The following is a 24,707-nucleotide window of genomic DNA, read 5'->3' on the forward strand; positions in this document are numbered from 1 at the left end:
CAAATAACCCAATTTAAAAATGGGCAAATGATTTAAATGGACATTTCTCCAAAGAATCTATATAAACGGCCAATAAGCACATGAAAAGATGTTTAACATCATTAGCCATCAGGGAAATGCAAATCAAAAACACAAAAAGCACTTCACACCCACTAGGATGGTTATAATCAAAACGTCAGATAATAACAAGTGTTGGTGAGGACGGAGAGAAGATGGAACCCTCAAACACTGCTGGTAAGAATGTAAAGGTGAATTTTATGGCATGTGAATGATATCTCAATAAACTGCTCATTAAAAAATCTTGCTCACGGGGCTGGCCCAGTGGTGTAGTGGTTAAGTTCCTGCACTCCGCTTTGGTGCCTGGGGATTCGGGAGTTCGATCCCAGGCACAGACCTACACACCACTCATCCAGCCATGCTGTGGTGGCATCCCACATGCAAAGTGGAGGAAGATTGGCACAGATGTTAGCTCAGAGCCAATGCTCCTCCAGCAGAAAGAGGAAGATTAGCAACAGATGTTAGCTCAGGGCCGATCTTCCTCTCCAAAGAAATTTTAAAATAAAAAATCTTGCTCGGCCCCTCACTAGCTGTGTGATCCTGGGGAAGTCCCTGCTGGGCTCTGAGCCTCAGTTTCCTTCTTGGCAAACAGGGACTATCTACCTCCCAGGGTGGCTCTGAAGACTCCATGAAATGATGCATTTGAAGTGCTCTGTAAACTGTTAAATTCAACAGACAATTTAGTTAATATTAGCAGTTTAAAGAGCTATGTTGCTGATAAGAATAAAAGTCCTTGTCTCCCATGAAAGGAATTTTTGGTTTCACAGCTGGAGAAAGTGTTTCGGCACCACCAGGGCATCTTACTCTGAAATGGTAGACAGATGGTTTCTCATCTGCCTGCTTAAAGTGTTGCCATTCCACTCTCGTCCCCCCAAGTTATTTAAATTGTCTCAGTTCCTATCACCCTGTCCATCAATTGAAAGGCTGCCTTCACTACCTGGCAAACGCCAGTGTATGACTGATTAGGCAAAAGTTATTAGCAGATGCTAAAACTCTATAGAAGGCGGTTGGGGATCACGATAGGCACACAGGCTTCCTGGTGAACCTGGGATCAGCAGCCCCACGGGGGCCAGAAGAACTGCAGGTCATTTAAAAACAAATTCAACCTGGAATGTAACTGTAACACCTACTCACTGATTAACTCTTAATGCATTGCTTTGCTACAAGCCAGTTTCTCTTGTGGCTCTTGAAAAAGATCCACTCTTGACTTTAAAACCTCAGCAGGAACCCAGGAATGGCTGCTTTTTTGAACTCTCCAGAAGATTTGACATCCTGTCCTGGTAACGGTTCATAGAGCAGGTCATCTCCTGTAATCAAACAGTTCACCTGTATGTTGACCCTAAATCGCACCTTCAGGAACCCCAGTGTGGATGACAAAACTCTCCACCGGGGGCTGAGCCTCCTCACGGGGCTGCCCTGCAGATCCTGAGGGCATTTCTACGGCAGGATAATCGTGTCTGTGCAAACCAATTGCTCAATGCCTGCTCACAGGCAGAGCTCAGAAAAAGAATCGATTTTAAAAAAATAAGTTCCAAACCAGTACATTCCCAGTCTGATTAATTCAAATCAATTCAACAAGAAAAACGGGAGTGGGGTCATAATCAATAAACCACAACTGGGACGAGGGACAGTTCTGATCCTGGCCCCTCTGAAATCTCCAGGGAAATCGATGACCTCCCTGGGGCCCTGGTTCCCTGTCTGTGATGTGGGGCCAGAGTATTACTGAGATGAAAGAAGGTGACAAAATCTCACAGCAAAAAGTTAAAGAAAACAGCCTTTTGGACAAGGAGTTAATAAAATCAGCAATAGCTCCTACTTTGGAAAAACATTTTGAAAGATATGAAAACTTCAGCGGCCGAACAAGGCAGGCAGAAGCTGACTGGACTCCACATCACCGCTCCCATGCCCTGGCCTTTCAAGGTCAACTGGACATATTAACAAAGGCAGTGTCCTGGAGGGGAAGGATTGTGGGCCCTGAAGTCAAGAACCATCTGGATTTAAATCCCTGCTATACTGCTCTGGGACCTAAGGAAAGCTGCCTAACCTCTCTGAGCTTCATTTTCCTCATCTTTAATGTGGACATAATAAAAGTCATCTTAGAGGCTTGGGAAACACAGATCAAAGTGACAGAACTTGGATATGAACCCGAGACTGCCTGACTCGAAAGCCAAGCGAGGGAATGAATGAAGAGTTCTCCATTCCCAACTGAACGTGTGTCTGGCAACGACACATCCCTTCCCTAACAGACAAAATGTTGAGCCTGGTCAGGCTGAGGGAAAGGTGAGCGTGGGGATCCTAAAGTCCTCATGGGATAGAAGACACCTAGGAGGTAAGAGGTACAGCAAGACCCTGCTATAGAAACTGTGGACAGGAGTCAGGGGGGCGTGGTAGAGAGGAGGGCCAGCAAGCTGAGACCTGGCGACATTCTGGCTGCGGGCGGAGAAGAGGAGGCTTTTTGGTGACAGCACAGAGCAGAAGGAGCCTGGGAGGAGCTCTGGGAGGAGTGCCCAGGAGCTCAGACCAGCGGGTCCCGGAGGTCAGTGGGATGCAAGCTGAGAGGGAGCCAGCAGCCTGGAGCATGAGGGAGATTTAAACACACACAGGCACAGAGCTATGCAGCTGAGTACTTCTTCTGGAGCTGTCGGTAGCCAACTCCCAAATCGCAGGCAAGGAGAGTCTGGCCTTCTGAGTGAGGATGTGCCGAAGAGCCACAGTAAAGACAGGGAGCCCAGATCAAGAGAGGGGAGAGAAGGGAGCTGCCCGCTTCTACCCATGTGGGTGCTGGTGGCAAAAGTGCATTAGGCCTGGGCTGCTTCACAGGACGATGCCGCGGAAGCCCCAGGGAGACTGAGGAAACGGTCAGAGCCGGCCAAAGAGGGCAGGGGCTCAGGAGATGTGAGTGAGCTGGCCGTCCCTGGAGGTGATCCAGCAGAGGCGGGCCCACCCCTCGCAGGGTTAGCATAAAGGGATTCCAGCCTCGGGTGGGTGTCTGGGCTGCCTCACTGCTCCGGCCCCTTCCAATCGGAGCTTCTCTGAGTCTGCGGACCATGTGTGATGGAAAGACGGATTCAGCATGGTTTTCTCTAAGAAAAGCAGCTCTGGGGCCCGGGTCAGCACGGATGCCAAGGGAATGGCGGAGTGATGTGCACAGATGTTCAGACTGGCCTTCTAAGACAGTACCACCAGAAGAAAGTGCTTGGGGCCATGCCCAGGGCAAGGCATCCCAGAGACAGCAGGGCTCTGAAGAGCGGCTGATGCCCTGAGGAGCGAGACCAGGACTGAGGGACACGATGACGACCAAGGCACCGGACTAGCCTCCTGGAGGAATCCAGGCATGTGTGTGAACGGGACCAAGCGGCGTCAGGAAAAGCTCAAACCGGCCCACGGTGAGCCAATCAGAGCACTCGGAAAGCAGGAAGTTTTGGAAAACCTTCGACAGAAAGGACCCAGGAAACCGCCCCTGACAGACAGTGAAGATAACTTAATTCAGCCTACGCTTTCTTCATGTTTCTCTCTTCAGAAAGGTTAAAATACGGACGACTTAAGAAAGTAAGTCCTAGTTGTTTTGGGGAAATGAAACAGTAAATGAAACAGAAGAAAAAACTGTGTCTGACAGAACCGCCTGACTTTGGGTCTGCCGAGCCCAGACCACGGGCAAGTCAGGGGCTGCCATGTCTCACTGGAGAGCCACTGGCCGTGACTTCCGAGAAACTGTGGGAATCAGATGAAAAAGGGCTTCTGGTAAAGGGCGAATGTTTTCAAAGGGAAAACAGAAGGACACTGAAAATTCCAGTCCAGTCTGCTTCATGCCAGTATCTGAAAAGGTGATAAAATCAACTTTCGCAAGTCCAGCCACAGGCGGAGCGCCGGGTGCTGGCGACAGGCCACGTCCCACATCAGGGGAAGGGAGGGCTGGCGCGTCCCGCTGCAGAGACGTCAAAGGGAGAATCACCTCCTTCACGTCTTAATGTGCAGGTAATTCACAACATAAAGAGACTAGAAGAATAAATGGAAGAGGAGTTTGTACTACAAAAAAATTTCTTAGGTTGGGGTCTACTTTCCAGAAAGTGGATAAATGCTGAGAAGATGGCTTGTCAGAGGTCGTGAGAGAAGGATGCAGCAGGGACCCCAAGGTGGGTAGCAGAGTGGATTGGACTCCCAGCCAAGATCAGCAGGGTCCAGACTGGAGAAGCCACGGACCACTGTTTTTTCTAAACGAATTCTTTCCGGAAGCTCTACATCTGTAAGATGCAAGAAGCAGACCCCCTGGGTGAAGGGCGTGTGTGTGGCAGGGTTGGCAGGATGTCCAGGGGGCAGGGATGTGGGCGTTCCATCCACCAGCCTCCCCCTGAGGAAACTAAGACCTCCTCAGAACAGTCAGAAAAATCACTGGGCCAGATAAAGGCATTGGGAGCAAGCTCCTTGAATGGGACATTGATTACAAAATAGGTAGGTTCAATACAGCACAAGGAGGCAGGAATCATTTTCATAAATAATCTTGAACAGAGGCAACAAGAATTCACTAGACCAAAGTACTAACTCAGAGCGGCAGTGCAGTTGGGGAAGTGGGTCCGTCCCCTCCTCTCCCCCCTTCCCTCTCCTCCTCCCCCTCCTCCTCTTCCTCTTCTTGCTCCTCCTCCCCCTCCTCCTCTCCCTGCTCTTCCCCTTCCCTCTCTGCCCCTCACCCTCCTCCTCCTCCCCCACCATCAGATACACGTGCAGATCAGGGAACACAAAACGAATGAAATCAGTACAGCTCAGGTTTACCAAAGCAGCTAATACAAAAGAGAGAAATCTAGGTTCTGGTTTAAAAATGACAGACAACATATAGCTTTGCTTCTTATCTGAATAGGCTAATTAAGTGTCTCGAACAAACAATGAATTTGCCTCAATTTCTAACTTAGAAAAAGAAAAGATTCCGGGGTTTTTGTTTTGTTTTGTTTTTTGTTTTGGTGAGGAAGATTGGCCCTGAGCCAACATCTGTTGCCAATCTTTCTCTTTTTGCTTGAGGAAGATTGTCACTGAACTAACAGCCATGCCCATCTTCCTATATTTTATATGTGGGATGCCGCCACATCATGGCTTGATGAGTGATGTGTAGGTCCACACCCAGGATTCGAACCGGCAAACCCCAGGCTGCTAAAGTGGAATGTGTGAACTTAACCACTACATCAGTGGGCTGGTCCCAAGCAAAGATTCTTTTTTGGGATTCAGCAAAAGAACGTTTAAGAGGCTCTTTTAGATACAGTGTGCCTCTATTTTTAGGTGGTTGTGACTTTTTTATTGTGGTAAAATAGACACAACATAAAATTTGCCAGTTGAACCATTTTTAAGTGTACAATTCAGTGGCATTAATGACATGCATACTGTTGTGAAACCATTACCATTATCTATTTCCAAAACCCTTTCATCATCCCAAATAGAAACTCTGTGCCCATTAAGCAATAACTTCCCATCCCCCTTCCTCAGCCCCTGGTACCCTCAAATCTATTTCTGTCTCTATGAATTTGCCTATTCTAGATAGTTCGTGTAAGTGGAATCACACAATATACATCCCTCTGTGTCTGACTTCTTTCACTTAGCATAATGATTTCAAGGTTTGTCCATGTTGTAGCATGTGTCAGAACTTCATTCCTTTTTATGGCTGAATAATATTCCACTGTCTGGATAGACCACTTTTGTTTATTCATCTGTTGGTGGACACTTGGGTTGTTTCCACCTTTTGGCTATGCTGAATAGATGGTGTGCTTTTATAGCCATGAGATGAAGCAAGTGGGACTGCTCACTGGGAGAAAAGTAGGCTGGGGAGCTTGACAACAGCAAGACCAAAAGGCAAGAGGGGTTGAACACAGGGCAGGAAGCAGGCCGTAGCCTTGAGGAAGGAGCTTTTAGCAAGGCAGGGACTCAGGATGAACCCCTATGATGCAGCGAAGCAACTGGCTGAGCACAGGGCTCAGCTTGCCATCGACCCTGGCCCACCCTGCTCCTCTCTGGACGTCCACTTCTGCACCTGCTCAGGCCAGGGCCATAGCACGCCAGATGATTCCCAAGGTCCTTCCAGTTCTGACAATCAGTCCCCCAAGACCTGGACCATCAGGTAATTAAACAGTTAGCCTAATGAAGGACCCTATTCGGAGGGTGGCGAGAGAAAGGGGACTCTGGAAGTGACAAAGGTCTGATCCCCTCAGAAGGAGAACATGGTGCCCACGGCAGAGTATGTAGGGAGTGAGAGCAGGGCCTGGCCCCCCAGGGCCGTGGATCCAAGTGAGTGTCAGGGAGAAGCAGAGAAACGGTGACAGCAGAAGCTGGAGAAGGCTTGGACCTGCTGGGGACAGAGTGCTCACTAGGACCAGGCTGGCCCCCATTGGGGGGCCATCACACCCTTGAAAGAAGGCGCACGAGAGAAACACAGAACAGGGTCTCACGCTCACATGACCAGCTGTATGGCCCTGACTGCAACACTGAACTACTCTGGGCCTCCCTGCTCATCTACATGCTGGACAGCTCAAAAGCCATCATCTCTATGGTCCCCTCTGGGGTCAACTCCAGGGCACAAGGGAACCCGGAATCGGGTGTCGAGAGAGATCTCTTCCACACTCATTCTTTCAGCAAGTGTCTATTGGCCACTGCTCTGTGCCAGGCATCGCGGTTGGTGCCCTTCCTTCATCCCACCTCATACCGAGGGGACAGACAGAGGAGGCAGCAACAGCATCTTCTTGTTGCACAGATTTGCAGCAGCTAATTAAAACAGCAAATACAAACAAGGCTCCACTGACAAACTACCCCCCGTGGTTGAGCTTGCTGCCAACGCCAATTAAGAGCTCCAGCATCATGCACCCCCGGGCCCAGGTGGGACTCGGGCGCCTGGGAGGTGCCCCATCAGAGGGCCGGGAAGGGAGGGAAGTGGGCGACTTGGGCCTCACGCGTGAGCTGGACTCACCTTCACGCAGGAGTAGATCACGGACACAAACACCGCCAAGGTCAGCAGCAGGAAACATGTCAGGTAGAAACTCAACATGAACATGGAGCTGGAAGAGAGAAGGCGGGCAGCCCTGGGGCTCTGGGGGCCCCGGCGGAGGAAGCACAAGCTGCTCCATTTCCCCTGCACCCACAGCCCAGGCTTTTCTAGCCCCTGACTCCCTGAGAAGGGCTTACACAGCCTTGCGAACCGATTCAGGACCCTCCTCACTAACAGTCCGGCTCCTGCACTTCCCACCTTCCTGCACCTTCTGGGGGGCGCAGCAGCCCACAGGGGAGCCGAATGGAGAGCCAGGTGACACCTGTTCAATGTTTTGCCTAATTCTTAGCTATCCGTAGACTCACGTCATTTAGCCTGCTAGGATCCAATTTAAAAATCACCTGGTTATTCCCTCCACATAGTCACTCATGGCTTGAAAAGTAACTATGAAGGTTGAAAACCGATTTGATAAACAGCCACCCTTTATGGAAATGCATTTGACAGCAGCCCCACCAGCCACTCTGAGAAACGGCAGTGACATGTCCCTTCAGAGGGCATAGTCCCTGAACCCTGTCCCCCCACCGCCAGGCCCCACAACAAGTCCTGCTCAGTTTTTGCTCTCCTATTCCTGCCCAGTTCAACAACAACAACAAAAATGCAAGGCTCTCCCCGGCCCCTCCTTTCAGGGCAGACCACAGGTGATCTTAACGTTCACCGTGGGCCAAATCCTCGGACAGAAGCGCTGCAAGTGCCTTTCCATCTGGACCCTCCCCCGGCCCTCCTGGGGCAGGCACCACCGAGGTACAGTGCGCCCGCCGTGGCAGGGGAGGCCGCAGAACTCCTTCTCCCGGGAGTCAGGGTGGCCTGAGATGCCAGGCGCTGTCAGCAGGTTAAAGACCAGTGGCGGACTGGAAAAGGCGGGTGAACACCTCTGGGGAGGCGTTCAAACAGGGTCTTTGTTCCAGGCTCCCCCAGAAGCCAGCACTCGGCTGCCTTAAACTAACAGAACAAAGGGAGAGAACACTCGTCAGAGGGAAAGAAAGACCTTTTAAGTAGCTTCTAAGGCTTCCCTAGAGAGAGGGTGGCCAGAGAATGACCTCCTTCAGCGCCTTAGCAACTTGGAGCTGTGGCCAGAGGAGGGGACGAACTGGAACCCACGGCAGGCAGAGCAAGGGATGGGACGACAAGCCCCTGGGCCAGGCTGCAGGGAAAGGAATGTGCCAAGAGGCGGGGTGATGTCCCCAGGCAAAGGGGACTATCAGTTACGATGGGACAGAGGTCTAAGCTGCTCGTTGGTACGTGGAGCTCCATCAGTACAGAAAAACGGGGTCCTATGCCAGTAAAGACCCCCAAGCCCACCAGCTCTGCACAGCCTCAGAGCAGGAGCCGATGGGCATTAGCTGTAGAACCAGGGTGCAGCCACTGTCTGGTGTCCACCTGGGCAACCTGACAGAGTCAGCACAGACACAAACGTAAAGGCTCTCTCTCCAACAGTAAGTGCCACTGAAAACACAGGGCGTTGAGTAATAAGACGGGCCACCATCGTGTACCTCCTGATGTGACGCACTGAGAAGGACACAATGTCACTTCTGTGGGATTCTTGTCAAAAATGCATAACTTCAATCTAATCATGAGAAAACACGAGGCAAACCCAGACAGAGGCCGTCTACTGATTAATTGGCCAGTACTCATCAAAAGAGCCAAGGCCACGAAAGACAAGTAAAGGCTGGGAGGTGTCACGGACTACACGGGACTACGGTGATGCAACAGCTAAATGCAACGTGGGAGCCTGGACCGGCTGCTGGAACACAAAAAGGCCATCGGGGGAACACCGATGGAGTCAGGATACGGTCTGGGGAGAGTGAACAGCGCCACGCCGGCGTTCGCTGCCAGGCTCTGACGATGGTACCGCAGTTGGGCAAGTTGTCCGCAGTAGGGAAAAGGGAATGAAGGGTGCACAGAAGCTCTCTGCTGTACTTTTGTAACTTTCTGTAAGACTCTAATTATTTCAAAATTAAAAACAGAAGGCGCTGGAGTGAGGGGACCCTTCTCGATTAAGTTAGACTCACGGATATAACAAATGCAGCTAGTGGGTCTTGAGTAGACCCTGGCTGTGAATAAACTAAGAGTAGAAGACATTTTGGGGGACAGTTTTGGAAATCTCCACATGGACTTGGTATATGTTGATTGTAGAGAACTTGTGATAATTTTGTTTGGTGTGTAAAACATTGTGGTTAAGAAAGAAAATGCTTTTAAAGTAGATGTATATTAAGGTTTTTGGGGCAAAAATGTCCTTATGTCTAAAATTTACTTTAAAAATCAGAAAAAAAATAGATGAAACAAAAATTGCAAAATATAAATAACTGTTATATCAGGGGGATGGGTGTTGATTATAACTACTCTTCTGTATGTTTGAAATAGTACATAATAAAAAGTAAAAAACAGGGGCTGGCCCAGTGGCGTAGTGGTTAAGTTCACACGCTCTGCTTCAGCATCCAGGGTTCGATGGTTCAGATCCCTGGTGCGGACCTACACACTGCTCATCAAGCCATGCTGTGGCAGGCATCCCACATATAAAATATAGGAATATGGGCATGGATGTTAGCTCAGGGCCAATCTTCCTCAAAAAAAAAAAAAAGTAAAAAATATGTTTAGATACATGCACATATGTAGGTAAACACACACATACACACAGCAGTTCTCTTTCTCACCTAAGCATGACCCTATTGTGACTGTCTAACAAACACTTCATTTCCAAGAGCCCACCACCCATTCAGAGTGGTCCCCTGTCCCCTCGGAAGCCACAAGCCTCCCTCAGCGACACGGCCAGTTCTCAGAAGAGTTCAGGAGCATCTCTTTGAGGAAAGCCTTCAGAACCTGAAATCCAGTCTTTGAAATAGCCAGAGTAGCAGAAAACCTTTATCTTTTGAAGATGTATTGAGTCTTTGGCAAGAAGCCAAGGCCATACAGAAACAAGCCTGTGGCAGATCTTGGGTGACAGTGTGGTTAAACCGGGAGGAGCTGATGCAGCGTGAGACGGATCTCTCATGCAGCAGGCGGTGCCCAGAGAGCAGGTTTCCTCCTGGGAACGAGCACGTCGCTCCCCCGGCACAGAGGAGGCAGACTCCTGGCTTCCTGGTCCCACCGAGGACAGCCCTGGAAACTTCTCCCCTGCCCAAGCAAGTTCAGCCCAGGCTCCCATCTCTGCTCTCCTCCGTGACCTCCCTCCCACCCCCGAGCCCCTGCAGCTGGAGGAGGGAGCACCGGAGGGATGGGGTACTCACTGGGGCACGATGGTGACCTGGACAAAGCAGATGAAGAGGAAGACCAGCGAGGCACACGCCACGTAGGCACCGAATCGGTCATCCACCTGCTTGGAGTACTGCAAGGACAGGGCAGGGTGAGGGGCGGAGGTACCCGGCCCTGTCTGCCCCAGTCCCACTCCATCCAGATACCCTCGGGGCAGCCCCCTCCTAAGACTGAGAAGACCCGAGAACCAGTGCTAGCCTTAGCTCTCAGGAAGCCAGTCCAAACCACCAAAGGTGGTGCCTGTGGGGAGGGCAGCTGAATTATGTCAAATCAGAAACTTTCTGCAGGCCGGGTCACCGTGAGGATAATTCAAAATGATTAAGTTACTGAGACCAGCTACACGCTAGGACACGTGCCGGGGTCTGTGAGCATCATTGCACAGCATCACAAGAGCCCCAAGAAGTAGGCACAGCCCTGTTATTCTTTCTACTTTAGAGGTGAGTGAGCTGGGGCTCAGAGAGGTCAGGCAACTTGTCCAAAATCACAGAGCTCATCTCCAAGGTTTCAACTCTCAGCACCAGCTCCTCTCCTGACAGCAACCAGCTGCAGAACAGAGGCTGAGCAGGCATAGAGTCACCCAGCGAGGGTAAGGCTTCTGTGGGTCAACTCCATTTACCGCTGGTCAACAGAGTAAGTTCCCCTCCCATAGTTTTACCTCCTAACTAGGTTTGCCTCGTTTGATGTGACATGAGTTCACATGAACCCATTTTAACCGAACACCAGGGAGACCCTGTGATGTGGAGCAAGGACCCTGGACCAGGGTATGGTTCCAGCTCTGTCACTGCTTCACTGGGTGGCCTAGAGCAAGTCACCCAACTGCTCTGCATTTTAGCTTTCTCAAGTCACAGCTTAAGGAGGTGCGACAAAGAGATCTTGACTGCCCCTTCCAACTTTGATATTCTGAGCTTCCAGTGTACCAGGCAGCTGGGTAGTCCTTAATGATAAGAATAACAATAATAACAAAAATAATACAAACAGCAATTAACACTGAACATCTACGTTGTGGCAGACACTGTGTTTTACAAGGATTTGTTTAATCCTCACTACGACCTTGTGAGGTAGGTGTGTCGAATAGCCCCATTCTCCAGACAAGGAAACTGAGGCATGAAGAGGTTCAGATTTATCCCTTCTGAGCAGGAAGTCTCCCTAAGATCCCCATCTCCCAGGCAGGAAGCATCAGAGCTGGGGAAAGTGAGGTGACAAGAAGGGGGCTCTTTCCACTGTGATGGAGATGGGGTGGAAGCCGTCCTGCGGCCTGGTCCCCCTGGTCCTGCCTCCCTCCCACCCCGGGTGCTGTACCTTCTTCTCTAAGTCAGGTTCCCTGAAAGTCAAGAGGAACTTGCGGACATGCTCAGATCGCAGCCTGTCGATGCTCCTGGCGTCAATGGCACGGCCCAGAAATTCGTCCACTTCATCCTCAGGGTTTGCACTTTCCTGGGCGTTCCTGGGGAGCAAGAGGCGCAGACACAAGATGGGCTGACCACCAGGGATGCCACCAGTGGCTCTGCCGCTGCACCCAGACTCATCAGAGGGGCCGCAGTCGCCCAAGATCAGCCCTAATAAGGGGTGGGGGAGCTGGGAGTGAGAGTGGGGTGGCCAGAAGCCCAGTGCCCCTCTTAATAACTGCACATATGTGCAGAAAACTGCCCATCTCAGACTCGCTGGCGGGAGGGCCTCCCTGACGATAAGGCATTTCTGCCTCTATTGATATATTATCATATTATAAAAATACTGTGAATTATTATCACAGGCTTAATTGTTTCTTCCCCTACAGGTAACGGTTCTGTGCTGTTCATTCTCCAGCTGTCCCATCACCCTGAAACGAAGGCGGGGATCGCGGGGCGAGACTTCTGCCACAGGGCCTGGGAGCACCTGGCTGCCTCCACCTGGCTGGGGGCCCTCTGGGAAGCAGGTTTCAGGACCTTGGGGTGCTGAACTAAAAACCCTATTTCTTGGGGGAAGCCTAGTCCTTGAGTGGGATTTCTGACAGTCCCTGAGAACTGGGAAGTGAAGGACAAAGAGGACATTCACTTTCCTCAAGGAACTGGGATGTGGCCAGGCGCTGGCCACCAAGGTGCAAAGTTGGCATCTCCCTGAGAGCTGCACGTGTGTGTATGCATGTGTGTAGCTGCGTGCACACGTGTGCTCAGAGTGGAGATTATAAGGGGGCAGTGCCAGGCCCAGCCTCTCTCTATGCCAGGCGGCCTGGGTCCCGGGCTGCCCTCTGTCAGCTGCCGTGGGCTCCGTGCACCCTCAGCCAAGACTGCGTGGGCTCGTTCTCCAGGGCGCATGGGGAAGCTCATCTAGAAGGCAGGTTCGGAGACACCCCCAGGCCAAGGGCACATTACTCACTTGTCCTTGGGGTCTTCAAAGCCCTAAAAGAGAGGGATAGAGAGAGAAGGAGAGGAGTGAGAACAGAGAGGACTGAAAATGAAGCTTCCAGAAATGTGGCTGCAGAGGCTGCAGCTCATTTTCTCTCTACAGCCCACCAAGGAGCTTGGACACAGAGACGGTTGCAGTTCAGTTTTTTTTTTTTCTTTAAAGATTGGCACCTGAGCTAACAACTGTTGCCAATCTTCTTTTTTCTTCTTCTTCTTCTCCCCAAAGCCTCCCAGGACATAGTTGTATATTCTAGTTGTAGGTCCCTCTGGCTGTGCTATGTGGGACGCCACCTCAGCATGGCCTGATGAGCGGTGCCATGTCCGCGCCCAGGATCCGAACCGTCAAAACCCTGGGCCGCCGAAGCAGAGCACACAAACTTAACCACTCGGCCATGGGGCCGGCCCCCAGTAGTTCTTTCCTTCCTTCCTTCCATGAGCTGGGTTCTTCCTATGGGTCAGACTCTGTGCTACACGCTGGGGCGCACTGTGACTTCAGTTCATCCGCTGGCAAGTCCATGTGTCTAAGCTCTTCCTGTCCCCACACCCGCTTCCTTGTCATATGTCCCCAAACCTCCCTTCCCCCGCCTCCTGGACCCTGGACTTGGTGGGTTCCCTCCCAATTCTGCCACTTACTCAGATGAAAATAAAAGAAACCTCTAAGCTGACTAATCCCCACACTCATGCACACTTACCCCCACCCCCACTGAGCACACATAAAATCTCCCCAGAGTTCACAAGTTACAAGCTTAAGAAAATTAAGCTCCTGTTACTGTAACAGCTTTGCCCATCTCTGAGAACCAACGTTCTCACAAGGCCAGAGCTGGCTGGGGACCCAGGAGGTGAGGGACCTGCCTGCCCCGAGTTGACTACTGTTGTGATGTTCATACAGACGGGGCAGGGGTGAGGGTGGGAAGGTCCCTTATGGTGGCCAAACTCAAAGCTCTATTTAGAGTTAATCTATCAAGTCCACAAAGGGACAGATGTGTGTCAGGGTCTGACCAGTTGTGGCAGAATGGAGGGAGCGCTCCCTAGAATGGGACGAGGGTGGAATCTGGGTGGCACTGGTGGAGGCGACAGGTAGGACAGGCAGTTTCAGGTAAGGCTCAGCTTGCCGGGACAAGGGCAGATGACCTCTGATTTCTGGCCCAGCACACTGGAGCACACTGCTGGGCAAATGGGGAGTTTGGCCAATGCTGGGTGAACCCAAACCCCTAACGAACACATCTCTCTTCATTCCCTCTGAGGACATGGCTTGAAACACAAAAAGTGGGATTTATGTTGGTCTCCATGAGCCAGAGCTGCTGGGCACTAAAACAGAAGTGGGGTCCACGCAGCGCCAAGGTGCTCGCTCTCCGTTCTACCCCCAGCTGAGGGCTGCCTGGGCCTCGGCAGCCTCTAGTGGGATAACCAAGTGCCCAGCCGTGGGCTCTGAGCTCCTCCCAGGCTGCCTGGCAGTTGTCTACCTGGGCGAGCCAGACCCTTCTCCTTGTCCTCTGAGAAATTGCCAGGCCCTCCATGCCTGCTGCAAGACCCAGTCCACTTCCCCATGCCAGCTCCAGGCTGGAGACGTTGGTGTCACTCAAGCGAGTGCCCCATCTGGGGTGGGCCCATGCCGGATGTTCCCGGGATGCCTCGGCGCCCAGCTCGAGCAGGCAGCAGAGAGTGGGCAGGCCAGCTCGCTTGGGAACATCAGGTGACGTGCTGGCCTGCTGCTTTCTATCACAGGGGCCGGCGACGATTTTCCTGCAGGACTGAGGACGACTGAGCTGGATGATGCCTATGCTGGTCTCTACAGCTCAAAAATCGACCTGAAATGTTTTTAATGGCCTGTTTCTGACTTTCTCCAGGGTTCTTTGGTCATCTGCTGGGACTGGCATTGGGGGCCAGGTCCACTCTAAGCACATGGGGGCCGTGTTGGTGTGCAAAGTTCAGTGTTAGATTGGGGTGGTGACTGACAATAGCCAGAAACACTTTGATCCATAAACCATGGCAGAGGGTCATTAAGAACACTGTCCAGCAGGCCGGGTTCAAGTCCCCCCGCCTGCTTACTAGGACAATGGTCCTCAACTGGGCTAGGAGGACCCTCAGATGGGTTCCTGTGGTTTGGGGAGCACTTGTGGGGAGCAGCTCAGCTCAGGGGTTCTGTCTGGTTCCTGATCCTCTCCCTCGGACCCAAAGCAAGAGCAGAGGCCGTGGCCCCTCAGCTCGTCCAGACTGAGGGGCAGGTCCTGTTTGCACGCCTGCCCTGTCAAGGCTGCTCATCTTCCCCAGCACTCAGCCCGCCACCCCGGAGAATGCAGTGCTTCCCTGGGCTGGTGAGATGAGCAGAGGTCCATGCACGCTCCCCCGCCGACCTTCTTGCTAATAAATTAGCTTAGAGACCTTACAACACTCAGGCCTAAACATAAACCGGCACAGCGGGTCACGACATTGTAAAAGGTGAGTAAAAGCTGCAACAAGAGTTAAAGAAATAAGCCGTTGACTACAAGTTAAGCCCTTTCCAACCGCTCTCAGTCACTGCTTAATCTAATTCCTCCCCGATCTTCAGTGGCAGTCAGGGCAGAAGCTCGCTTTTTGCGTCGTTCCCAAAGATTTCAGGCGAGTTTCACATCAAAAGCCCACGGTGTGTCTGGCAGCTGTGGAACCTGCCTCATCCCCAGCTGGACCCTCTGACTGGGCAGCTGCAGGGGCAGCAGTTGGCACGTTGATGCCGGGCACTTTGCCCAGCCAGAGGGGGGATGGGGAGCCTCTTCCCCCCAAGCTGTGCAGAGGTGTCCTTGACCCTGCTCTTCCCCACATGCTCTCCTCCCTCCCCACCGCTGGACGAAGCAATTAACACCACGAGGAGGCCATCCAGCAGTCGGCCCCCTGAGACTGTCCTTTCCTCACCTACAGCCCTTCTGCTAATTCCTCCAAGGCTCCTTCTCCTAACGATGATGAACGTGTCTGCCAAGCTGGTGTTTATATCCACACTGCCTCCTCCGAGGCTCAGAAATAACGAAAGATTCTGCTTATACCAAATATCGCTAAAGGAAAAAACTTTCCAAAGATTCAAACGGAGAAGGCAATGTCCCACCAGGTAACTTTCCTGCCTGCTGGTGGTTTTCCTTCCTCTCCATCTCCATCCTGTCCCACCTGTTCCTTCCCCACTCTCCACGTCTCCAGCTCCCCCTGCGTCTCCCGCTTCCTCTGGCTGTCCTCTCCTGACTTCCCGCCCCCTGCTCCTCTCTTCCCTCCCACCTGGATCACGGCCTCCCCACTCTTCATATCCCCCTCCCCTCTCAGGCTCCCCCTGTCCTCCCACCCCCTCTCATCTCTAGACCGTGGGCACAGGGTCTGCAGATTATTCGAGGGCTGGGTGAGAAGGGAGGGTCCACCAACCGCTCTGTGCTTTGGGGAGGGTCCTGGAGGGAGAAAGTGGTGGCTGGAACCCTGAGCAGCACGGACCAGGCGTGTGGACATCCACATTCAAAGATCTTGGTGTCCCAAATGTTGCTTCTTTACCGTCAAAAGTTAAAATGGAGGTCTTGACTCAATTCAGTTTTTCTCCTGTACATTTTCCTTAAACTTTCATCATCTGCTACATGCTAGCTAGCAAGGAGCACAGTGACTGGGTCCCCAGCCTGTCTCCTCCCTCAGACCCTGGCCCTGTCTGCTGACTCTGTTGGATTCTCATGGAGTCTGTCTCTAAACCCTGCTGCTGCTGCTTAAACCTAGTCTGATCCACAGAGGCCCCAACTCAGGGACCCTGGGGCCGGCATGCCCTGCCTTACTCCTCGACCCCGGCTCTGTGCGAACTAAGTGGCCACACGGGCACCACTCCCTGCACCTTCCCTCCTCACCATCCCTCCCTCGGCGTGGGCGACTCCCACCTGGACCCAGGCTGCCCTTGAGCTGAGGAGTGTGCTCCGATACAGGAGCCAAGCTCTTGGAAAGAAAGAAGGAGAACACTGCTGCAAGAACCTGACTTCTTGTCTTTGCTCTTCCTCTTTCTGCCCCCCTCTGAATTCTTCTTTCCATCATCGCTGATAGAACCCGGGCAGCGCATCCTGAGTTAGCCCGGCCCTGGTGTGTGCAGCGATGCCCAGGGGTGTCTGTCCCCAGAGGCAGGCGAGGAGCCTTGAAATGGAGCTCGCACCCCACTGCGGTCTCTGCTCTCTCCACTTGCACGCCCCCCCGGAAGGCTGCAGTCAGCGGGAGTGTTTCTCAGCACAGAGGGCAAAGGGGACCATCACCTGGCACTTGCCAAAAAGCACTGGGATGGTTTCTGAGCAATTGAGCCAAAAGATGTTTTCCAACTGCCTGGGAAATGTAGCAGGTACTAGAAGGGCGAGTGATAAGCCAGTAACCACTCCACTCCCCAGGGCCTCACCAGATAGTGCCAAGAGACCACTGGAGCCTTTGGCTGGACCCTGAGTCCAGGCAGATGGGCCTGCTTCCAGCCTGCACCAGCAAGCTCTCTACCAAGAGAGAGGGAGGAAGGGGTGTCGTCACTCCGTTCCAAAGCCAAATGGGGCATGCCAAGGGAGAGCAAGGCTCACGGGGAGAGCCCAAGACCAGAAGTCAGGTGCTCCGGCTCCTAGTCCAAAGTTGGGATGAGCCCCCCTTCCAACGTTTCCTTCTGTGGCTCTCCAGATTCCCTAGGACGAAGGAGGGGCCTGGCCCAGCCCTCACACCCTCGGAAGGCCCTGCCCCGGAGGATGTGCCCGCACACTGCCCTGCCAGCCACTCACCATCCGCTTCATCTCCTTGGACACCTGGTTGCCACCCAGGTGGTTGTAGAAGGGGCGTTCGGCCCCCCAGTGTGGCGGGTTGTGCCCGATGGAGTTGGTTCTCTGGCGATTCATCTTGGCGATCATGGCCTTCTCTTCTTTCTGGGAGAGCAACACAGATGCATCAGTCCGTGGGCAGGGCCCACCAGAGGAGCCCCAGTGAGGACTTTCTCATTCCTCCCAGAGGCCAGGCCAGGGAGGGGTTTAGGCAGCGGTGCCTCTCTTCTCTGCACAACCAGGATCCCAGAGGTCTGCCAGGATCCCAGAGCTTACCTGGGCACACATCCTAAATCCCTCCAAACTCCCTCCTGCCAGCCCTGGCTAGCCCAGGTCAGGGCAGAAGAGGATGATGAGATGGGTCTGGTGAGAAAGCAAAGGGGCACGGGGACATCTGTAGTTTGCATGGAATTCTCAAGGGTGGCAGAGCCTGGGTCTGCAGGTGCCCAGGGGTGACAGAGGGAGAGGAAACCTGGGATTCCAATCTCCACTCAGTTTATCCAAAATAGGCCCGTGCTACCAGAGTGGGCATTAGGACAGGCCCTACTGCCAGAAGGCAGCTTCCAGAGGTTTGGGTCACTGGAACTATAAGATTCAAGGGCTGACATGCATTGCACAAATACACAAACGGGGCCTCACCCAGCTACCCATGTGCCAGCCAGGATCTCTGTCTATCTGTCTGCCCGTCCATCCAAATGGGCACAAGAGGCAGATGGTTGGAGAGGCCCAGGGAAGAGGTGGTCTTCCCCACAACGCCCTCCCTGAGCCTGAGAAGGGAGCCATCAGACCAGGGATGCAGAGGGGAAGGGACACAGCCTGCTTCAGCTGACACTGCTGAAGGGACATCGTTTCTGGACCGCTTGTCAAGCTGGAAGACCCAGACCCAGAGAACCCAGGGTAGAGAGTGAGGCTTCGGCCTGGGCGGCGCTAGAGGGTGGGGCTGGAGGCCTTGGGAACCAGCAGAGAGGAGGAATGTGGGAGGACGGCCTGGGAGAATCCCAGCTCATTTATACTCTGGCCAAACAACAAGCAAATGTTTAAAAATGTGTCAATCAAGCCACTAGGAGCTCTCCTCAAAGTGCCCTAACCCTCCCACACCCCTTCCTGGTGTCTGTGCGGGGGCCTGACACAGCTGCCTCAGAGGCCCTGCAGCCAGGACCCGTGTCCCGGGTGTGCTGCTGTGGCGGGACACAGTGCCCCTCGATGTCCCTCTCAGGGTGGACACCTTCCCAGAAGAGCCCCTCCTCTCTTGAAAAATCTTCTGCTCCATCCAAGACTTCCTCTGAACTTTTCCCACAGTTTCATTTTATCTTTAACTTCTTAGGAAAGAAAAGGGGAAGGTATTCTCTCTCAAAGGGCTCTGACCAACAGATAAATTCAACTGAAAGACTCCTAAGGAAAAGGCATTTTAATCTAGGGAGAAATAGGAAATGTTCTCTTCATCTGCTTTAAAAATTAAGAACATGGAATGTGGCACTATTAAAAATAGAACACTGAGGTCTGCTAATAATTCAGTTTTGTATTTTGGCAAGTGTGGGCTGAGACAAAATGAGAAAGAAGGAAGAGACTAGAAAGTAAAAGATGGGAAAAAACAGGGGTTCAAGAAACAACAGATATATGAGTACAGGCAGAGACAGACACTGAGAGAGAGAGAGAGAGAGAGAGGAGGACAAATGTCCACTTAGTTTAGGCAACAGAAAAGGAACGAGCTGGAGATAAAATATCTGGTATACCCAGATTTCCTTGGTGCTTCACTGCCATCTCGTGGCCTTTGGATGTATCGCTGCTAAACGATTTGAGGCCTGTTGCATTTTTGCAACAGAAGCAAAATGAAATCATTCCCTCTTTGCCGTCAGCCTTTGCAAGGCCTCGGTTAACTCTCATGTCCTTCCTGAGATGCATTAGGAATTCACGACTTGACTCAAGGAAAGAGCAAGAGAAGGAAGCAGTAGGCTAAGAAAAGTTCCCTCCCTCAAAGAACGAAGACTCTGAGCCCCCTGGTTCCCTGGCCCCCAAGCCCCCGGACCCGCTTCTGGGTGCAGCGCAGGATGAGGAAGGTCTCGATGCTGTGCTCCTTGAGGTAGGCGTTGCGCTCGCCCCCACAGCCTGGCTCCACCTCGTAGTCGCCGTTCAGGTAGTTGAGTGTGGCCTTGGTGATGTGGATGCGTCTACAGGTGGGCAGGGAAACAGGGTGGGGAGGGCAGAAAATGAGTTCAGAACTCCAGCTCCTATGCAGAACAAACTGCAACCAACTCAATCCCAATTCAAAGCCCAGGGCCCCAAACTCTGGCTCAAACGCTAGCCCCAAACTTCGTCCCAACCTCAGCACACGGCATCCCTCCAAGGTCATCAGATGGCTCGGGGGACCTGTCCCAGCTCCTGTCCACAGCACCACACCATCTCCCCTCTGTGTTATATTACTGTAATAACACGATACATTGTCAGCCTGCTGGGAGGACACCGGCTCCAGGCTCACAAACTCTGCAAACCTGCTCAGAAGCCAACAGCAGCTGCTGCTGACTACAGGATCGAGTCCAACTTCCCCAGCCTGGCATGAACGTCCTTCTTAACACAGGCACTGTTCCTTCCACTGGTCCCTAAAAGGCCATCTGCTCTACTTCGATTCCTTGGAAACACTGTTTTCCTACACCTGTGCCTGCCCTCACACCCTTCCCTCAGCCTGGCACACTCTCCCCTCCCTACCCTCCTCACCAGCCCGAATCCTGCCCAGTCATCCAGGCCAGCTCACATTCCACCTCCTTTCTGTCCTGGCTACACTGGAAATTATCCCCGGCTCCCTCCTCTAGAACTCCACCCTACCTACTGCATCTCACAAACCACAGCGTTTGTGTAAATATCTTCCGATGAAGACTCTGCAAAGGTGGAGACGAAGCCCCCTACCCCTACTTGCCGTGGTGAGGGGTAAGTAATTTGCCAGGTAGAGTAATTTTCACCTAACTCTGCCAACCCAGGGTTGCAGGTGACCCCGTCCTGCCCACTGCCCCGCTCCTACGACAGTCACCGTGGGTGGGGCAGGGTGAGAAGCAAAGTCTGGGCCCCGCGCTGCCCCGCTGCCCGAGGTCCTCGCTCACCCCAGTGGTCCTCACTCACCCCGCCTTGCCTCCAGCCTCCATGTGGTTGGCTAGCGTGACGTCGTTAGACCAGACGTCGAACTGCCACTTCCTGAGACCAAGGACACCGCAGTGTACTCGCCCGCTGTGGATTCCCACGCGCATGTTCACGTTCACCCCTGTCACCTCCCGGACCAACCTGGGGATGGAGCAGGGGTGAGGCTGGGAGAGGATCAGGGACCAGGCACACAGAGCAGGGGCGAGGCTGGAAAGCAGGGGGTCGGGGGTGCGTCAGAAGGTGTGGGGCTCACAGTCATTTCTCTCCGGTCCAGCCCAAATCCAATCGGAAACCGTTCCCTGCGAAGGGCACGGGCTGGGCCGGGCTGCTCAGGTGCTGTAATCTGTGAGAGGCGCTGTTTCCTGTCTTGGCCACAAGGTGGCGCAGCGCCTCACACTAAAGCCCAGGCCCTACTGCTTCCCCCAACTCGGGCACCCGGGGCGCTCGGGCGATCGCTACCCTCAGTCAACTAAATCGTGATCTGAAAATGCAAATACACATTAGTGCCGACTTGAGCCAAACAGGGAAGTTACAGCCACTCCAAATCCCATTCACATAACGCTCTTGGATTTATCCTCATTGCTGCTGCTTCGACGTTAGCAGGATAATGGAGAAAGGTGGTTAACAGAGTTTAGAAAGACATACTCCTGCTCAGGAAAGAACGGGGGCCTGGGCAGGTGCAGGGGACTGAGGGTGCTCCAGGTGCTAGAACGCAGCTCCAGTCCCCACCACGTGCACCATGTACCCAGGAGTCCCCAATAGACAGGAGGCCCTCTGTGGGAGGGGAGTGGGACTGACTGTATATCTCCAGGTCTGTGTCTGCGGAAGAGGATGCAGGTGCTCTGTGGTAAGACACTCAGCGTGCACTTTTCAGGGACCTGGACCCTCCCTGACACCCTGGGGATGGGCCCACTCAGCCATCTGAGAGGCAGTGACCACTTGGACTCCCGCCCTCCACCCCACCCCACCAGCAAGAGGCTGACACCCACCACAGGGAAGATATATGTCATCCATCATTTCTCTTGTCCTGGGATCAATCTGCAAACACCTTTACTGGAGCTGTTCCTTCCATCCACAATGCCTCTGACCACTTGCTTAGGTTGATGACAGCTCATTCTACCTTTTTGGCTAAACTCCAGGGCCACCTCCTTCAGGAAGCCTCTCTCCGTCCTCCCAATGGAATGGACAGCCCCCTCCTTAGCCCTCCCACCAGTTTGCCTCTCTGACCTGGTGGTATCCACTCGGCATGCCTGGTATCAGAGCAATGCAATCCCAGCCTCTCTCTTGCAACGGACGCCTAGCTCAGGACGCAGGGGTGCTCAGCAAACACCGCCGAATGGAACTGAGCCAAACTGAATGGAGGCAGCCACCTTCCTGGACAGCTGCTCTGACCTCTGACCTTGCCCACTGTGGCTTTCCCTTTGCCCCTGCCCAGGCCCCTTCTAAAGTTCAAAGTTACTGACCCTGGATGCAATCTCTGACCCGCTCCCTGGCTGACATGTAAGCTTGGATTGTCCATGGATTTTAAGGACAGGGGTTCCTGCTATGGCCAGCAGTGACCAAGAATTGGCCACAGACCCTTTTTGCTGTGCTCCCAGGAAGGATGGGTTTTCCTAAAATGGAAACACCTGTGTTTGAATTCACCTGTCCAGTAGTATGACCCTGGGGAGCTGCTTAACCTGAGTCCAGCCTTTCTCATCTGGGAGGAAATGGGGCAGAGAGTTCCACCCCTAGCTGCCTGGCTGTGAGAAGATATGAAAGACTGGCATGCAAGAGCCGCTCACAGCATGGCTGCCAGCTTGTCCTCCTCCTGGAGAGGTGCGTCCACACCTGCTGCCCAGAGTCTGCAAAGCGCTCCCTTCCCACAGCACACGTTCCTCTGGGAAGAGCTTCCCAGGCCGCTGTGTACCAGGAGCCCCAGAGAAGGCTCCCAGCCCGGAGGTGCACATCTACCCCCCGACAGGTCCAGTGGTCCTTGGAGGGGGCTCTGCCCCACTGTTTCCCTGTCCAACCAGGCAGCCAGCTGGTCAGTTACTCAGGGTGTGAGACAGGCCCCCTGCAGACTGGAGACAGGCAGTGCCCCCTGGAGATGGTCAGCCCCCCTGGAGATGGACAGTCCCCCTGGAGATGGTCAGCCCCCCTGGAGACGGACCGTCCCCCTGGAAATGGTCAGCTCCCCTGAGGATGGACAGTCCTCCTGGAGATGGTCAGCCCCCTAGAGATGGTCAGCCACCCTAGATATGGACAGCCCCCCTAGACATGGACAGTCCCCCCAGACATGGGCAGTCGCCTTAGACATGGGCAGTCCCCCTAGACATGGACAGTCCCCCTAGATATGGACATTCCCCCTACACATGGGCAGTCTCCCTGCAGACGGGCAGTCCCCCTGGAGACAGGCACTTACGAGATGGCCTCAATCATGTCCATGCCCATCTCCACGCAGCAGTGGGCATGGTCAGCCCTCGCTTCAGGCAGCCCCGAAACACAGTAATAACAATCCCCCAGGATCTTAATACGTAAACAGTGGTTCTCCTGGAAAGCAAATTAATTTTAAAAATTAAAAATAGTAGGAAAGAGAAGTGGGAGGGAAAGAAACGGGAGGCAAACAGATTCACCCCGTGCCTGGAATAACTTGCCTTTTAGGGCAGCAAGTACAGACTCAGTGCCGGCAGGATGCGCGGCCCCAGCCCCGGGACGGGCTTATCAGGAGCGTGGGGGACGGAGGACAGGCCGAGCAGCCCTCAGAGAGGCACTCCAGCCTCCCCAGGACCAGGAACGCACTGTTATGGCCACAGCAGAGGCCCCGGAAGAATGCAGTTGGCCCACTGTGGCAGCGCGAGGACGGCCCCAAGCTGCGTGTGAGTGTCCCCGTCCCACCCCACCCCTGGACCGTGCTCTGACTCTCAGCCTCAGCTTCTGTGAACAGTTTTCTGACTCTTCGTCTTTTACAAAAAGATTCAAGCCGAAATGAGATTTAAACACAATCTCACCTGACCCCTCGGCCTGTCTGAAATTTTATCAAAGAGAGTTCTGCTAGACCAGCAAGCCCCTGAGTGATAAGACACCCACAGCGCTGAGGGACCTGCCGGCTGCTCCCCGGTCCCCCCCACCCCCGGGTAACTGGCCCAGCAGGGTCACCCCAGCAGGCCGCGATCAATCCACAACTGGCATGGATATATGTCACTGATCATCGATTATCAGCTGTCCAAATCTGGCTCCCGGAAGCTACTTCATGAGGCTGGGACGCTGGCACTCGAGTATCTGTGTGGCCTGGACTCTCATTTAAGACCCATCCACTGCACAAGCCCCCGGCATGAACCGGTTCACCTCACCCACGTTCAGTGACAAACACGAGTGAGGTGCGGGGCCTACCATCTAACGCCCACAGAGGCCCCGGCACCACCTCCGACCAGCACCAGCCTCTCATCAACCATCTGGTCTGGCGTCCTGGGAGGGCAAAGGGGACATGTCCACATGTTGGTGGACATTGTAGTAAGTGACCTGTGACAAATAATGACTCTACAAAGACTCAGAGCATCGCCCATAGCCACACAAGCTGGGAAAGGATGACAGAGGTGGAAACAGGGACCTAATGAGTTCACTGCTCCACACCAACAGGTGTGACTTCTAGTTTGTCGGAACATTAAGGGTCCTCTTTCAGGAAGCCTCTGAGGGGTGGCACACAGCTGTCTGCGGGCCAGTTGGGATTCAGACTCACTCTCTGATCACTCCAGCCAATCGCATCAGGAAAGTGGCTCTATGACACCTAACATGCCCATCACACAGAAATTCCTCTGGGGTTTGGGGGGTATTACTGACAAGCCTCACCACCCACTTCCACTGATGGAGGGCTCACCCACTGGCTCCCTTGTGACTGGCAACACTGTGAAAGCATCTCCATGTGTGAGTGTGTGGCTGGGGCCAACGTGAGGACACACAGCCACAGCCCACGCAGCCACTCTGGCCGTTCCCAGTTCCCAACAGAGGGCTCTGCCCAGCAGGCCACACCCTGGCACAGGCCTGTCCCTGGGGTTCAGTGAGTCCTTGGCCACACCACCCCCACTCAGGCAGCCCAGATCAGGCCACCCTTCCTGTCTCGGCTCA

The 24,707-nt window shown here is 53.5% G+C and overlaps 1 protein-coding gene across 1 annotated transcript in view; it reads right to left on the reverse strand.

The window, feature by feature from the left end:
* Nucleotides 1-24,707, reverse strand: part of ADCY5 (adenylate cyclase 5) — a 151,358-nt gene that overhangs the window by 24,969 nt on the left and 101,682 nt on the right. Inside the window, exons 5-12 of the mRNA XM_014829575.3 lie at nucleotides 23,008-23,135; nucleotides 20,586-20,744; nucleotides 19,501-19,642; nucleotides 17,439-17,579; nucleotides 12,677-12,699; nucleotides 11,624-11,768; nucleotides 10,300-10,397; nucleotides 6,998-7,085 (exon numbers count right to left, since the gene is read on the reverse strand). Of these exons, the coding sequence (XP_014685061.3) occupies nucleotides 6,998-7,085; nucleotides 10,300-10,397; nucleotides 11,624-11,768; nucleotides 12,677-12,699; nucleotides 17,439-17,579; nucleotides 19,501-19,642; nucleotides 20,586-20,744; nucleotides 23,008-23,135 (924 nt within the window). The remainder of the gene's footprint in view (nucleotides 1-6,997; nucleotides 7,086-10,299; nucleotides 10,398-11,623; nucleotides 11,769-12,676; nucleotides 12,700-17,438; nucleotides 17,580-19,500; nucleotides 19,643-20,585; nucleotides 20,745-23,007; nucleotides 23,136-24,707) is intronic.

The sequence above is a fragment of the Equus asinus genome, chromosome 5 (assembly GCF_041296235.1).
Source record: "Equus asinus isolate D_3611 breed Donkey chromosome 5, EquAss-T2T_v2, whole genome shotgun sequence".
NCBI lineage: Eukaryota > Metazoa > Chordata > Mammalia > Perissodactyla > Equidae > Equus > Equus asinus.